Here is a 17,575-nt window from a genome sequence, read left to right as displayed (position 1 = left end):
AAGACGACTCAGTTTGCTGGTGTATGGAAAGCAGACTTTCTTTTTCTCTGCTTCATGAAATTATGCTGCTTTTACTCTAACTTGGCCTAAAATCGACATCTCTGCACATTGAATGCCGAGTCGCAATAGCAGATAAATGCTAGAATAGGATGTTAGTCATGAAGAAGTGCTATGGAAAGAACAAAGGGACAAAACATTGTCTTTTTGTGTCATTGAGCTGTGTGAAATAAGCCAAGTTAGTGTAAAAGACGTAATCAGCTGTGCGATTAATGGAGGTAAAAAAAAAAAAAAGTCAAACACTATAAACCACGAAAAGGGTTATGGGAGAGAAAATGATGACGTTATCAGGCTACAGATATTACACACCCCATTACGGTTCTATTAATTTCGCAGACGCGCTCTTGTTTATTTCTGGCTTGTGATTGTCGATTTATTTTTAGTTTAGAAAGGGGATTGTGAAGAGGCTCGAAATGATGTTCACAATTTATTCTGGCTGACGAAAAAATCTCCCCATTTTATTTTGGTTAACGAAAAAGTCTCCGCATTATACTCTAGCTAAGGAAAAAGTCTCCACATTTTACTCTGGCTAAGGAAAAAGTCTCCGCATTTTATTCTGGCTGACGAAAAAGTTTCCACGTTATATTTTGCCTAACGAAAACGTCTCAAGATTTTATTCTGGCTAACGAAAGTCTCCTTTACTCTGGCTAACGATCGATAAAGCTAATCAGAGGGGACGTCCTTGGCCTGAAGACTGAGATCAAGAAAAAAAAAAACTGAGATGCCATTTTTGCCTTTCTCTGGGTTTTCAATGTTCTAGCTGTATAATTAATCCCTTTGACCTGCCGACGTCGTAGTTAATTGCCTTCATAAATTATTCAGATGATTTAGGGCCAGTATGATTTTTTTTTTTCTTTTTAACTGAGGGAAATAGATATGGCCTTCGTTAACCTGGTGGTCTAGTGGTTATAACGTCCCAGTTGGAAAGAAAGCATTACACTGGTTCGATCCCCGTGAGGTGACTGTAAATTTGATTACGTAATACAATCGTTTTGGTTTCACTGTAAAAAGACCTTCAAATTCACTTTACTTTGGTCAGCTTGTGTATACTAACGTAGCATCAACATAACGCGTTCTATTTTAATGAAATTATAGTTTATGTGGAAGTAGGAATTAGTGATAACAGGATTAGGAAATATACATTATGTAGGAGTGATACATTATGTGGGTATGGGAAATATAAACCATGTAAGAACAGGAATGATAGTGCATGGATATGTAGAAATGATAGATCGTGTATTAACAGGAATGATAAAGCATGTAGGTGTAGAAATTTTAGATCATGTAGGCGTAAAATTTATAAATCAGTTAGGCGTAGAAATTATGGACCATGCAGTAGGGCCATGCAGTAGATTATAAAGGAATATGAATTGAAGATCGCAGCTGGATGACAGGTTGCGCAGGAGCTGGGCCAACTTTAGGGATGCCCGGCGGAGGAGTACTATCATAGGCCTAACCATGAACAGATACAGCGAGCCAGCATTCAGTATCACGGCGAACGGGGACAGAACAACTAGTTAGGAGGAGAGTTTCAGCGCTTATATTCCGTGTATTTCCTTACGGTAACCTGTTGTCTCTTTATTAATGGAATAGGACTGTGGTATACTGTTGGCAAAATGTGAACCTAGGACAGCATCAACTTGTAACAGAGGTCTAGCACTTGATACATTTGACAACCTCGACAGAAGTACACGTTGGTTGGTGGCACTGGCATGAATGAACGGAGGTGCCAAATATTCGTCTAAACGATCAACTAATTGTGGTTCATGAACGTCGGAAATTGTAGTCACACCTCCTCACACAGAAACTGTCCCAAATTCATGTGTGGCCATCTATACATCCGTTTATATAAGGGTGTGTTGGCTGTTGCTAGTGCTGTTAAGTACTGATCAGTGTGTAATTTAATCCGCAATTTAATTTGTAGCAGTAATGAATCTCTAATCCAGTTCCTTTCCCATGCACGGTAAACCAAGCTTTTTGATGTTTCAGAGATGTTTTCCGGCTGTTAATGGAAAGAGCAGTGTCAGATCTAGCCGTCTGGGCGCCCAAAGCCGGACTGTATTAAGGACCCGGTAGCCTAGGACCGATAGGCTTGACTGGATCCATTTCTTTCGAAGTGCTTTATTACAGCAAATAATTTTCAAGTACTTTTTATAACTATGGAATCAGGGGCGAATTATAAGTTATTTCAGTACTTGTTTAAAATGAACTTTCCACAGCTGTTTTCCAACGACAGTGGTTCGTGGTTTGTCCTATAACGGACACTTTTTTGTTTGTTTATTCCATTAAATTTTGATCTATACTGAATTTGTGATGTAGTAAAATTCACTTATTATCTTATTTGGGGTCCCTCCCCACAGACAAAAAGGGTCCTAAGCGGCTACTTATACCTAAAACTGGCATTGAGAAAGAATGACAAACTCTGAAGAGAATAACCGATTTTGGAGAGAATATCAACTTTTGCAAAGAATAACCAATACCGGAGAAAAAATCAAATGTTGGACGGAATCACCAGTACCGAAAAGAAAATCAATTTTTGGAAAGAATAGCAGATTTGGGGGCTTGTCCAATTGTCCAAAGAGATGGATAGTTATTGCTGTAACTACTCCACATGTCACTGCAACAGAAGTGTTTAAGAGTCCATCTGATTCCTAACCTCACTAGGTACCAGCTTCATTTACTCTCGTTCTTGTCCAAATTACCCAAAATCAGCGTCATTCCCCAACATGATTAGCATCAGTCTACAGCATAACTATCAATTTCCTTTCATACTAGTAATTTTGTTGGTCTTAAAGCTTGCCAATCTAACGTGAATACTAAGGAACGATTACCACCTACTTTCACAGCTGATACTTTGTTGGAGTACGAGCTAAGCGATCTTTTTCTAACACTACAGATACGACTCTCACCCACTGTCAAGGTTTTTATTTTGTTGGTTTGCTAGCTCCTCAGTCTAGAGCCAATACTGTGGTTACAACACTTACCAACAGAGGCAGAGAAAGCAACTGTGGACTCCTAACTAAAGAGGACATCAGATGACAGTAATACGAGTTGGAACAAAAAGCAGCCAATGTACACAGGTCGCAAGACACTATCAGCCCTATTCTAAAAGTCAAGGGGACGAAGATGTATGCGAACCGCCAATTTTTTCATTATTATTAATAGGAAATAATATTCTGTTCACTTCAGTTATGCGCAAAACTGCCATCTTTTCATCTTCAGTGTAGAACTGTAGCGAGAGATTAACACTAGAACACCGTGCTAGTTAGGAAAAAGTGTTATGGAAGGGATGCAAGCCACATTACTATCTTATTTTGCAATGAACCACGGGAAATACGCTGCAAAGGGCGAAAATCTCTGTCAGGTTAAGGTGAATGAGCTGCAGCAAGTATGAGTGTGTTAGTGTGCGTGCCAAGGTTCAGAAGGTACATTCTCGTGGTGTCGTGGTTAATTATATGATAACTGACCTCATCCAGCAAAACGTCACCCTCAATTGACCAACATCAGCCTTTGAGTCCCTGTCTCCCTGAACACCATCTTTTATTTAATCACTGGTGCGATCAATCTTACTCACAGTCAAGGAGAAATCTCTCGTAGCGGACGCGTTAACCCAACTAAAATACATTGTCCCCGACTTTCACCAGTGTTTGTCATCCTCTCTGTCAGCCCTTATCGTCCTTGGCCAAGTCTTCACGTGCACCCACCATGAGCTGGTTGGCATGGGAGACATCGTAGTACATCACCCATAGCGAATAATGTTTGTATATTGCACCTTAACTCTTTGGTTCCTATGGCTCATTCTCGGATGAATGTAATCGTCTTGTGTTAGCTTGAATAGAATACTAGAGCTGTTTCGACCGTAGGAAGGTTAATGGTGACCATCTTAAACAGATTCATATAAGCCAGCTAAACGGTACAATGATTTTAAACACTGGAAAATGTACAAGAATATAGAGGGCACACTATGAAAAGAAATAAGACAAGCAGAAACTAAGTGCTCAAGAACTTTACTCACAAACAACAAACAAAAACCCACAATTTTTTTCCAGTTTCGTACAAGCTCGCAAACAAGACTCTGCTGGCATTACAGTACATGACGTTAACAGTTTCCTGGTCACACTTCCACAGGACGAAGCACATGAACTCAGCTCCGAGATCCAGACAATTTTCACACATGAACAGAGAGACCTACTGGACAGGCACCATTTCCTCTTGCCAAACGTACAAGACCAGATGCACTCTGCAGAGTATGGGAGGTCAATGCTGGCATTCTTGCCCCTGTTCTGCAAGATGTATTTTCTCAGACAACACAAACTGAAGATCTTCCCCCTGACTAGATACTAGCAAATGTGACAATGATTGCAACTGAAAGTAGGATACTCCGAGTTAACCATACGTCTGTTTAATTTGCTTCAAATCCCTGCAAAATTTTACACTTTGGATGGTGAAATATATTACTGACTGACGCCCATCACGGATTTCGACCCAAATGCAAGTGCAAGACTCATCTATTTATGATAACCTATGACGATGCCCAGGAAAACAAAGTTGTTCTAGATTTTGCCAAGGCTTTTAGCAATGCCTCACACGAAATGATTTTAGAAAGAATACATTGCAATGACGTCAGTGGACAAATGATTCTTTGGCTAGACTCTTAACTAAACGGTTTTCATTTCTTTCATCCCAGTTACTTCAGGGGTACCACAATACATTATCCTCGATCCCCGTTTCTTCCTATCTTATATCAATGATATTCCACTGTCACTTTTTGTTCTACAATTAGCTTTTTTGGAAGACAATTGTTTAGTATGCTGATCGACAATAGATAGGAACGATTACCTTCGACTCTCACAGACTGTGAATTTTAATGGAAAATTACATTGTCCTCACATATGCTGTCACATACACTTCACACAGTCACATCCCTGCTTTTTCACTCCAGTACAAAACACACACTACCTTTGCCACAGTTGCATCAGTTTGGTACTGGGTTGTCAAGTAGTTCACCTCTCTGTTAGGGGAACACAGACGGGCATCAGGGCAAAGGCTAACAATCCCTTGGGGTTTATTAACTGAAACGTTCAAAAGTGTAAGGCAGACATCAAGATTCATCGTACAAAAAACGAAATCATCTGGGATCCACACGCTGACAGCACTAAAAATAAATCAGAGATCACACAAAACAATGCTGCAAGATGAATCAGATGTAGTTACAAACACTTTGTTGAAACATTGAAACATAAAACTAAACTCACTTGCAGCAAAAAGAGAGAAAGACACAGCAATGCTATTCTGAATCACAAACAATTAGGTGATGTAGACAGACACTTGTTTACACCCTGCACATACGCTTTCCCATCAAAGACAGCCGCAGTCCAAAATACTACACATATCAGGCACTGATATCTGTAAACACTAATTCTTTCCACCCCACCGTCAGTGTTATCATCTCTCTTCTTTTGTAGTTAATGGTTCCACTCTTGGTATTTTTAAACGAGCGATCAGTGACTGCCGTATATTACAGCCCCCCATTTCTTAATCCCCTATGACCCCAGTGAGTATTAACTTATTCAGGATCCTATGACTCACTCAACTGATTATAACTATGGTGTTAGGATAGAACAATGGAGTTGTCCTTACTCTGAGAGGGTTATTACTGCCTTAAACATTACTTATTTTCTTTAATAAAGACACATCTTACCTCAGCGACATACTTAAGGATAATGGTGTTCAGTGTGCAAAATATATAGCGAAGGTAGAGGTGTTTTACGAGAACTCTGAAGTCGGTGAGAATGTGCCTCATTTAGCATATTATCGTAGGGAGCCCAGGAGACGATTCAAAATTAGTTAAGGTAATGGCCGTAGAAAAATATAAATTGCACTCTCTTATCTTGTGTTTTGTGGGGACGGCTAAGTTGTGCGGTGTGAGGAGCTTGGATACTTAGTCTGCTTTAGGAAATTACTAATTAACCATGCAACATAAAGAATTAGACTCTATAAAGCACGAAAAGAGTTATGTGAAGAAGAAAACAATAGAAAGGAAGACACTGCTAATGGTGACTTAGCCGTCCCCACAACACACGAGTACTGAGATGCTTAATATATGGGTCACCCCATGTTACTCAAAAATATGAATCCAGACTCCTAGAAAAGGATGAAGATGTATGATTCCAATCGCTCCTCGCCCACTCCACCTAGTAAAATAGATCTACGGTATGTCTCATTAAAAATAGTTTCCCTTTGATCTTCCCATGTTGATTTTTACTACCCATGCGAAAATTTAAACACTGTTCTGTAGACAAATTAATGAACTTTCTTGCACAGAGGCTGTGTATAAGATTTCATGTTTACTGCATCCAATTTTATTCACTCATAGAGCTACCAAACACTTCACAACCCAATTTGAGTAGTTTGAGTGAATAGTAAGGTGAAAAATATGACATTCTTTTTTTTTTTTAAGCTATTTCCCTGCCTGTACGGAGGGAACTGGGTTCTATATTAGCTCAGTCAGAGGTTTGAGGTCGTAGCGTGTCAGGGGTTTAAAGTCTGTCACTGGCTTAGTTACCCCAGTAATGAATTGATGAAATAGAAGATGTGAAGATAAAGTAGGAAGATTAGACGAGCCGTCAAGAAAGTTCAATAATTTTTTGAGGGTTTTCTTATTTGTTTTGCTGTCGCTAGTTGGAAAAATTAAGAACTCACTATTATCCCTCTATTTGGTCAGCTTTCAAGAGATCATTAAAAGATTTTAGTTTCTATGCTTCTGGGCAGAACATCAGAAAATGTTTTTCCAAGAATTAGGCAGAGACCTTTGTCCTTGACCATAAGTGGGTGTGACATACAGTGTGGCAGGGGCAAAATGAGTTTTTTCCAAAACAGTCTAGAAACGTTTTCTTGACGGCTCCTTATTGGCTACGTTTAGGATGTGTTAACTTGTAATTGGTGGCAGGAGCCTCCATTGTGTGTGTGTGGCTGGAGACTACACTTATGACAGCCTAGTGGCTAGTTAGCCGGGAGAGGCGGAGTAAAGCTACAGTATAAGCCCGAGGACGTAGCGAGAGACACCTTTTTGCTGCACTTCTCAAAATATTTTCACACATTACTAAACACGTTACTTTGATTACAAAACACACTTTTTGTGCACCATTTCCCATTTTGGTTCACTTCTCCATATAACACTAGTGTGTGGATTATATCTGGATTATATCATCAATGAGCTCTTCTAGTTCCTCAAGCTCTGTGAATACGTAGCCTACACTGATTGTAACTTGGTTTGGTGAGAGAAATAACTCGTTTTACATTTGTATTATGAGGCCCGTGTGAATTCTTCTTTGTAAAACGAACCCTGTTTTCTTTTAGTGTGTGTGTTACAGTGTAAAGTAAAGCAAGTTAGTTTTCTTGTGGGCTTTATCTTACCCCTTTTGTGGTTAATTAAGGGTTAAGAGGGTTAAGAGACCTCAAATCCCTGACAAGGGGCCTGAGGTCTCACTCCGTCGTCAGGGGTTTGAGGTCTCCAATATATTACAACAAAATGGTCCCTGATAACTAATAACTGTTGTGTACCCATCTGTGAATTGCAGAAATTTGTTAAGGTCTTTTGCAAATTTAACCCCTGCCCACAGACAGCTGAAATCAATACAGAGTTGGAAAACATGGAGAGTTGTGCAGTAGTTCGAACATGCCGATCTAGTCGTCTGGATGCGCGGTGTCCATGCAACCACACGTTCAAACCGGTATATACGACCAGGGACCACTTTGCGCGTTTGTACTGACGGGTAAAACTGAGCATGTGTACGAGCCCTGAGTAGGGAGCTGATCAGGGTGAATGAGAGAGGGTGTAGAGTAGTCAAAAAGGAGAGGAATTAAGTTAAAAATTATTGATCTACAGTTCCAGGAATAATATGGCTCTGCTTTGCACTAGAACCACCCAGATATTGACATATTTCCTTTGTCAGTTACTATGCCCTGCCAGAATTATTCATCACTCTCATGTCCTCGTCCATCCTACAAAAACAAGTCCTACCTATGACAGGGAACTCACACAAATTTTGTTGGTGAACCAACATCCTGGTTAGTGTAGTTCTTCCCTGAAACCCCCTTGTCCTTCCTGGAAAAAAATAGTTACGACACAGAATTAACTGTAAGTTAATCATAGGCTTTTTTTCTTTTTCACATGACGGAGCTTGGTCTATCAAATCATCTATCACAAAGCATAGGCCTACATGTAGTTGCCTGGTGTTCAGTGAGCCTTAGTCATAAGGTAGGAATCAATCTCCTTTCTTACTAGGCAAAACGACTCTACAATCTAACCACAGTTTAGCCAGTAGTTAAGCTAAACGAGGCTAGGGATCTTAGTAAAGTCAGAACAAATATACTATTGTGAAGTTACCTACAGGACTCAATAAGGGCAAGATGGAGGCAAGTGTTGAAGTAGAAACAGGAGCCAGTTTAGAGGAAGAGATAGAAACAAGTCCAGGGGCAGCGGCGCACTTCTCTGCGGTGGATTACGTGCTGTTCTCCATCTTGCTGGCGGTGTCCATGGGAGTGGGTGTGTTCTACGCCAGGGCACGCCATCCCCCCAGTGTATCAGAATACCTGATGGGGGGACGCACCCTGCCTGCCGTACCCGTGGCCCTCTCTCTCATAGGGGGTGTCGTCTCGGCACTCTCCATCTTAGGTACGTATAATAATAATAATTTCGGTTAATTTATTCATCGTAGCTAGTAGCTGAAACTACACAAGTCCCTAATCTACTATCCTAACTTATGGAAGTCAACAAGTTGTCCCTGGCTGCTCCTTGGGAGCGCCGACACAGTACCAAGCCTCACCGTGGCTGGAGTGAGGCGAAGGCACAAGGGGACAGAACGCCTAATCTTTACCTGGCTGAATTTCGAACCCTTGCGGGTCATCCACCACAGCGCGCCTTGAGCTACACTTGACAGGTGAGAGCTCACCTCGCCCACGCAAGTAGCGCCGTCTAAGAGGGGCCCGAGCTCGTGTCACTTGAACTGAGAGTCGAGTGCTTATCAACCGCGCCACCGTGTGTGTGTGTGTGTGTGTGTGTGTGTGTGTGTGTGTGTGTGTGTGTTAATGGAGAAGTCCTGAGTAAAATGTTTCTATACAATGTCTCAAAATTGGATCGAAATCTAAAGATATTTTCCTGAACGAATCAATAACAACAATATCAATAAATCATTTGTAGGTTGACTAAAATTGTCTAAAGGTTGCAAGGAGGAACTAAAATAAGTTCAGTCGACTGAAAGGGTTGGTATAAAATGTCTATAATAGCATACATACGAGAAAATTTCTATACACTGAAAAAAGAAAATTATCTGTTGGTGGCGGAATTAAAGAAAATGTATTCGTTCAGGATGTAGTGTTAACCCCCTCAGTTCTGTGACACTTTTTTAGCTTATTCCTGCTACCAACTCAAGATTTTATTGAGCTTAAATAGAAACTTCTGGATTAAAATATTAGAAACTGTCTTCATTAACACCTTTACTATGAAGATGATTTTTTGTAATGCATGCTCTCTACTGCTACACGATTTTATTCACCTCAGGAAGGCTCAGACTTTAAAAAGTTAATCACTTCACCCCGATGACTTGTTTTCTGTTCTATTATTGCTATCCCCAGACGATTTCATTCTCATTAAGATTAATATTTTTCGATCTGAAAGGGTTTAATTTTGTCTTTATCAGTCCCGTCGCACCAGGAGACTCGTCTAAGCTGAATAAAATCGTCTGGTGGATGAAGAATAAAATAAAAAGAACATGTCGTCGACTTAAAGGAATTAATGGAGCGGTTTAAATCTCCCCATCACTTCGTACTCCAAACGTGTGAGAAAATAAATAACCTACCCTGTTTTTACAACGGCATAGCCTACCAGCCAAGATGTTGATAAACATTTTGTCAGCATAACTTCATCGGCTGCACGGTACCTTGGCAAGGGGTGGTTTTTGTTGGCTCTAACCTAGCACAGTACAACAACAAGGGGGAGTTGTTAGGGACTAATCTTGCACAGGACATTTGCAAGGGGTACGGGGATCTAATCTGCACAGTGCATCAACAAGATGTTTGAGAGCTAATTTTGTTCAGTACATCAAAAAGAAGTTTTGAATCTAATCTTGCACAGTACATCAACAAGAGATATGGGATGTAATCTTGCACAGTACAACAGGAAGTAAAGGATCTAATATTGCACAGTACAATAAGAAGTAAGGGATCTAAGCTTGCAAAATACATCAACAATGAGGTATGGGATCTAGTCTTGCATAGTACGTCAACAAGTAGTAGTTTTTTCTAGGTTCAAATCTTGCCAAGTACATCAGCGAGGGGTGTTTGTTATTGCTGGCGAGTCTGACGCATCTTGCCAGTCTTAATTATGTGTGGGTGTGTCTTGGTATTAGTAAGCAGGGTCCAGATATGATCGACCGTCCCTCTATTGAATGCCTGCATGACCGTCTTGTAATATGTGGCTTCCATATGAAACCGTCCCTGTACATATCTTTTGCTACATGTGATTGTCCCTCTATGTACTTCTTGCCTGACGCTGCATTGTGTAAGGAGTGGCCTCGACAAAAGAACCAACAGATACGATTTATATATACCCTCTTATTAACCATGATCTACCAAGGAACCCACGAAGTACCATTCACCCTTATATGATGTCGCACTTTAATCTCTCCATTTTGTTTTTTTACCATGCTCTCCCTTTCCTTCCTGACACCTGATTCTCATAGTCTCTCTCAGCTATGTACAGTCATGGATAATTATTACTTTACATGTCCGGGAAGCTAAAGTAATGGAGCGAAATTCCACCCCATTTAACGATTATTGATTAGGCCAGCAAGGACTCTTTAGATTTTTGTAGTTCCGACAGTGTCAAAGAATTATGGAACTCAGATGTATATACCTAGACCATCCAGACTCTACGAAAACCATTCTTGATATCGATTCCTGACCCTGAAGACTTCAAAGAACACTTGCTTCATACTTGGGCCCTTGCTGCATATTCGCACTAGAACCCTTGTCGCATACTAGAGCCCTTATTGCATGCTTGGGTTATTGCTGTACACCTGACCTTTGCTGCATTCTAGAGCCCGTGTTGTATACTAGACTCCTTGCTGTAGAGTAGGGCCCTTGTTGCATACTAGGGCCCGTGCTACATACTAGGGTCCTTGCTACATACTAGGGTCCTTGCTACATACTAGGTTCCTTGCTACATACTACGGCCCTTGCTGCATATTAAGGTTCTTGCTGCATACTAAGGCCCTTGCTGCGAGGTCTCTTGTTGCATACTTGGGCCCTTTCTGCATACTAGAGCCCCCATTGCATACCTGAGCCACTGTTGCATACTCGGGTCCTTAGGGTGCTCTTATATTAACAAGCATTCTAGGAAGTACTCTATATTTTTCCACCTTCGACAAGCCTATGATCCCTTTCAACACCATTTATCTTTTTCTGTTTCTCTTCCTTTTCGCGAATCCTCCAATCTTCTCCATACCTTTCTCTCTAACTCTCCCCACATCCTTCCTCAATTTCCTTACAATCCCACTTTTCTCCCACAACTTCAGTGCCACCTTCATTTCTCACACTGCACCTACCACTACTGTAATTCATCTCAATGCTGTATCTCCCTCAGCATCTCTCAATTCCTCCAATTTCATTCTCATTTCCTCTACTGCCTCCCTCATCTTCCTCACAACTTCCATCAGCCTTATTCCCGTCTACAGCTTCCTCTCTCCCTCAGGTAACGCCACAGAGATATATCTGTACGGAACCCAGCTGACCCTGAACTTGTTGGGGTGCATTATAGGAGTGGCCCTGGTGAACAAGCTCATTCTGCCTGTCCTCATACCTCTGAACCTCGTATCTGTCATCCAGGTGAGGTGTGGGCCTTTAACTTTCACCTGCCGGCCTCTCCTTGGTGGTTTAAAGAAAAATAAATATTGGGTGAATGGTTTTTAAATACGATATTGTATGTCTTCTCACGCACGTAAATACATTAACACTCACACCGTAGACATTTTATATTCCATTATTGCTGCCACCAGACCAATTTAATCAGCTGTAGATTTTTTTTTTTTTACTTGGGGGTTTAGATGCAACACTACTCGCTATATGACCCCCAGTTTGCAATACCATCAGCCTGGAAAAACTTGTGATATTTTGGGACTCATCCTGAACACGTGATGAGAGTTTACTGTATATACACTAACATAGGATGCATATTAGCAAAGCCTTCCTCATAAGTGTTCGTTTTTCTCAGTACCTGGAGCTACGATATCAGTCTCGCTTACTGAAGCGGCTCATCACCTGCTGTCAGCTCATGTCGCTGTTGTTCTACCTGGGGATCTGCCTCCACGCCCCTTCCCTCGCCCTCTCCTCTGTCACCCCCGTCCCCGCCTGGGCATCAATCCTCTTCCTGGGTCTCGTCTGCACTCTCTACGTTTCAATCGTAAGTTACGCAAGTCAGTCATACGCCGCAGTCAGCTGTACACAGTACATTCGATTGTACGTTGTACATTCAGTTGTACTCTGCACATTCAGTTGTACGTTGCACGGTCAGTCGTAAGCTGCACAATCAGTCGTAACCTGCACAATCAGTCGTAAGCTGCACAATCAGTCATAAGCTGCACAATCAGTCGTAAGCTGCACAAGCAGTCGTACGCTGCACATTGGTCTACCTCTCAGACATAACTTGGTCTACGTCTCGTGATAAGTTGTTCCAAGTCTCAGTCGAAAGCCGTTGGTTTTTCTTCTCAAACAGCTTTTTTCGTAGGCTTAGACTTTCCCTAACACAGTATCTTGCTCTGTTTATGTCTGCACGTGGGCCGTTATTATTCCCTTGTATATTATTTATGTGTTCTTTACTCTACCACCTACATTCCTTTAGGGACAGAAGAATTCCCAGCACCTGTATCTTGCCATTTTATTTCGTCATGAGGTTCAGTGGTATTCTCGTGGACGTTATTTATGGCAGCTATAGCAGTATTACAAAATATTTCAATAATGTCCTCTCACCTCTTCAAATAATTTAAGATCTATACTGCATTAATTTTCTATAGAGCCAATGACTGACTGCTCTGTGCAAGGTCAGAATTCCGTCATCACAGCCTCACCATTATGCATTCAAACATATCAGTACATTAGCAGACATACATACATTACTTTGCGCCAGGGTTCCTGCCGCTTCCAAGGATTTGGCCACGACCCGGTAGCAACCCCCTTGGGAGATGGGGAAGTTGTGGAGTTTTGAGGAGTCAACTCTTGTTGAACAAATGAAGTGGGGGGGGGGGGATTCTAGTTGCGCAAGGTCTTGTTCACTTGTCAGATGTGTTGAGAATTTCATATCACGAATATAACATCTCTGAATGATAAATATTACAGGGCGGTGCGAGAACTGTGGTGTACACAGATGTGGTACAGACGGTACTTATGTTTCTGGGGGTGGTGGTGGTGGTGGTGAAGTGTACAACAGACCTGGGTGGCACCGCTCACGTCTGGCAGGTGGCCACCCAAGGGAACCGCATCGAGTTCTTCAAGTAGGTGGTTCTCGGTTTAACCTGACTCCCAGGTGAGAATGAGTTCTAAGTAATTGTCAAAGGCAAGACTTACATACGTACGAATGAAACAAGTTATTTCTCAAAGCTGACATTCAGTTAGCGAATCTTTCCTCTCCAATAACTTTGTAGGGAGCCTTGAATATGTCTCATTCTTTGCAGTTTCGCCACTGGATCCTTTAAAAGTAAACATTTGCTATATATTGATGATAAAAGTGTTTTATTAGTATCACACCTTATCTGTTCTTCAACACTTCATCCCTCTTGCCTAAACTGTTCTCATTCGCCGCTTGCTCCCCTTGTTCTCTTTCCTCGTCTTGCTCCTCATTCCTTCTCCTTTCTCGCATGCCCTCATTTCTCTCCCCCCTCTTGCCCTTTCCTCCCTTCCCTTTCCCCTTCTTACATCCGCTCCTCCCTTCAGCCTGGACCCAAGCCCTTTCACGCGTCACACCCTATGGTCTACTACAGTTCTGGGTGTGCACTTCGTCCTGAGTTACCTGGCCCTGGCACAGCCCCAGTTCCAGCGCCTCGCCTCAGTCACCTCGCTCCGAAAAGCACAGTGGCAAGTTTGGAAACTGTAAAATTTATGTGTCACAAGGAGCCTGGTATATGACAGAAATGCTGCTTGATTTCTTGCCGCTACTGTTATTCTTGGAGAAGACTTTGATTTAAACTTATACACCATCAAGCCTCGCTGGTACAGTAGAACGATGTCCTCTCTACAGCCTGTTTGCTTTCACCTGACAGAGACCCTAACACCTTTACGCTTAGCTGATGGCCAAGTTAGTCAGACCGGATGGTGGATCTGACTAGAGACCAAGGAGACTGATTCCTACTTCATAACTAAAGTTCATCGAATTCCAACTTGTGAGAGTAGCCCGGTTTCGTCAGATGAAAACAAACCGAATATAGTCGAGCAACCCAATAACATCTACAGTAAAATGCGACCGACCGTAACCTCTCCATCAACAGGCTCATGAAAGCATTCCTGGTGGGGATCATCATACTCTGGGGGTTCTTCTACTACTCCGGCCTGGTTGCCTACGCCACCTACAGTGACTGTGACCCCCTCACCTCCGGCAGGATAGAGAAGGCGGACCAGATCATCCCCTACATGGTCATGGACAAGCTGGGTTCGTTGCCTGGCCTCCCTGGACTCTTTGTGGCAGCGATCTATGGAGGGGTTCTCAGGTATCCACAGTATACTATTTTCATGCTAACTTGGCCTAATATTGCCATCTTGAATTGTGAACTTTTTTAATATTTAACGGTACAATATGCTGCTAGTCGCGAAAAAGTGCTGTGGAAAGGATGTAGAGTCATAGCAATGTCTCGTTCTGCTATTGACCTACGCGAATGAAGTTACAAGAGGGTAAAAATCTGTCAAGTTAGGGTAAAAACAATGTAGTTGATTACCTTTCCCAATGAGAGAGTGCCCTTTTTTTTTTCTCTCTCTCTCTCTCTCTCTATCTTCTTACCAGTGCTTTTTGCCACGACTTCGCAAATATATTTAGGGGTCGATTGGCGTGAAGTATGATTTATATGTATAGGCATAAGCAAAAGTTCACTGACAGTCCTCTGCCAACAGTAAGCCGGGGCTTCCACGTTTCTAATTCCTCTCCAAACGGAGTAGTTTTCATACTCGCAAACCCGTTCGTAACAAGGTCTTATTTGTTTAATGAAATATTCTGTAGTTACGTCAACATACGCAAAGGGTTAATTTACTGTATGTATGCCTTACCTCTGAGTGAACATGATTATATATATATATATAGATAGATAGATAGATAGATAGATAGATATATTATTTACCCAAAGTATAAAACAGAAGAAAATTCCCAAAACATGGTGTAATGCAATTGTTATTCTACATTATAAAAAAGGCGACTCAAAAGACCTTAGTAACTATCGACCCATTAGCTTGCTATCAGTCATTTACAAACTTTTCACTAAAGTCCTTACAAACAGAATAGCTACAAATTTGGAGGAAAACCAACCTCGTGAACAGGCAGGATTCCGAAGCGGGTACTCGACTACTGATCACCTGCACACGATGAATCAGCTAAGTGAGAAAACTACAGAATATAATTAACCACTGTGCTTAGGTTTTGTTGATTACGAAAAGGCTTTCGACTCAGTGGAGCACATAGCAATTATAAATTCATTGCGAGAAGAAGGAGTGAATGAGAACATTGTAAAACTGCTCGAAAACATATAAAAAGAGGGAACTGCTACAGTTAAATTACATAAGGACTCAAAGAAAATTAAGATTGAGAAGGGCGTGCGTCAGGGAGATACAATTTCACCAAGGTTATTTACAGCATGCCTGGAAAGTATTTTCAGAAAGCTAGACTGGGAGAACAAAGGAGTAAACATAGATGGAGAAAAGCTAAACCATTTAAGATTTGCAGATGACATTGTCCTAATCTCAGAAAAAGCAGACATTGCAAGAAATGTTAAATGACCTGAACATAGAAAGTCTCAAAGTAGGGCTAAAGATGAACCGGAGTAAACCTAAAGTAATGTTTAATCCTCAAACACCAAAGAGCGTCATAAGAATAAGTGGAGAAATTCTTGAAGAAGTCGAGGAGTACAATTACCTGGGACAAATACTAAAATTAACGAAAGATAATGATAGCGAAATAAAAAGACTCATTACAATTGGATGGAAAGCTTTCGGTAAACATAGAGACATTATGAAAAATAGCTTGCCAGTTTGTATGAAACGAAAAGTATACAACGAATGTATAATTCCAGCTATAACATATGGTTGTGAGACTTGGAAACTGACAAAATCGATGGAAAATAAATTAATTCGTTCTCAGAGAGCAATGGAAAGGTCAATGTTGGGAATATCTTTAAGAGACAGGAAAAGATCATCTTGGGTGAGAGAGAAGACTAAAGTCAAAGATATTATAGAAATTATAAAAGAACAGAAATGGAGGTGGGCAGGCCATGTAGCAAGAACAAGGGATAATCGATGGAGCAAGAGGTTGACTGACTGGACACCAGAAGATGGTAAGCGTAGCAGAAAAAGGCCAGACAAGAGGTGTAGAGATGAGATAGAGAAATTTGCAGGGAAAACGTGGCAAAGACTGGCTCAGTCAAGGAATTTGTAAAGAAGGTTGGGGGAGGCCTTTGTTCAGCAGTGGACTTGTACTGGCTGATGATGGATGATGGATAATGATGATGATGATGATGATGATGATGATGACGATGACGATGACGATGACGATGACGATGACGATGATGATGATGATGATGATGATGATGATGATGATGAGATAGAGAGATAGAGAGATAGATAGATTGTATATATATATATATATATATATATATATATATATATATATATATATATATATATATATATGCTGAGAAAAGGGAGATCGAATCTGCAGAACCTCCCTACTTCTAATCATAAACCTACATAGTGATTATTAGTCCATATATCCGTTTGTGCCGTCGATAGGTATAAATTGATGAATATTAAGATGTGTCGTGTTCCCTCACAGTTCGATGTCGTCCAACGCTAACTCTGTGGCGTGTCTGGTGTGGGAGGACCTGCTCAAAGACACAACGTACTTCTCGGCCATCTCCCCAGCTGCTGCCACCAATGTGGTTAAGCTTGTGTGTTAGTTTCAATACTGTCGTTTTTATGTCAGTTTCAGTTACATCGTCTTTGTTTGCAACACACTTGCTTACTTTTTTCTCTCTGAATACTGTTCACTTCAAGAAAACGAAGTTTTCTCTTCGTTTTCTTATCATACTAACTATAGTAACCACATTGGTGGCCATTCCTTTATAGATATAGTGAACATGTCAGAGTACCCTAATATCAGGTCATGCACAGAACTTTAATGTAATCAACACAACTGAACCCATTAGGTAACATGCCACCCACACTACTATAGCGCATTGCTTGTATACCTGAGAAAATGCAGATCACGGCA

General features: G+C 41.2%; 1 protein-coding gene across 1 annotated transcript in view; it reads left to right on the top strand.

Annotated features, from left to right (window-relative positions):
- The first annotated feature begins 3,431 nt into the window (after window positions 1-3,431).
- Window positions 3,432-17,575, top strand: part of LOC145401511 (sodium-coupled monocarboxylate transporter 1-like) — a 28,391-nt gene continuing 14,247 nt past the window's right edge. Inside the window, exons 1-9 of the mRNA XM_080273771.1 lie at window positions 3,432-3,482; window positions 7,638-7,818; window positions 8,453-8,734; window positions 11,810-11,943; window positions 12,329-12,517; window positions 13,450-13,604; window positions 14,044-14,184; window positions 14,595-14,813; window positions 17,138-17,256. Of these exons, the coding sequence (XP_080129897.1) occupies window positions 3,432-3,482; window positions 7,638-7,818; window positions 8,453-8,734; window positions 11,810-11,943; window positions 12,329-12,517; window positions 13,450-13,604; window positions 14,044-14,184; window positions 14,595-14,813; window positions 17,138-17,256 (1,471 nt within the window). The remainder of the gene's footprint in view (window positions 3,483-7,637; window positions 7,819-8,452; window positions 8,735-11,809; window positions 11,944-12,328; window positions 12,518-13,449; window positions 13,605-14,043; window positions 14,185-14,594; window positions 14,814-17,137; window positions 17,257-17,575) is intronic.

The sequence above is a fragment of the Coenobita brevimanus genome, chromosome 6, assembly GCF_032717465.1.
Source record: "Coenobita brevimanus isolate Jiangsu-jjx chromosome 6, ASM3271746v2, whole genome shotgun sequence".
Lineage (NCBI taxonomy): Eukaryota > Metazoa > Arthropoda > Malacostraca > Decapoda > Coenobitidae > Coenobita > Coenobita brevimanus.
The sequence above is the reverse complement of the archived record's forward strand: the minus strand, read 5'-3'. Positions and strand labels throughout refer to the sequence as shown.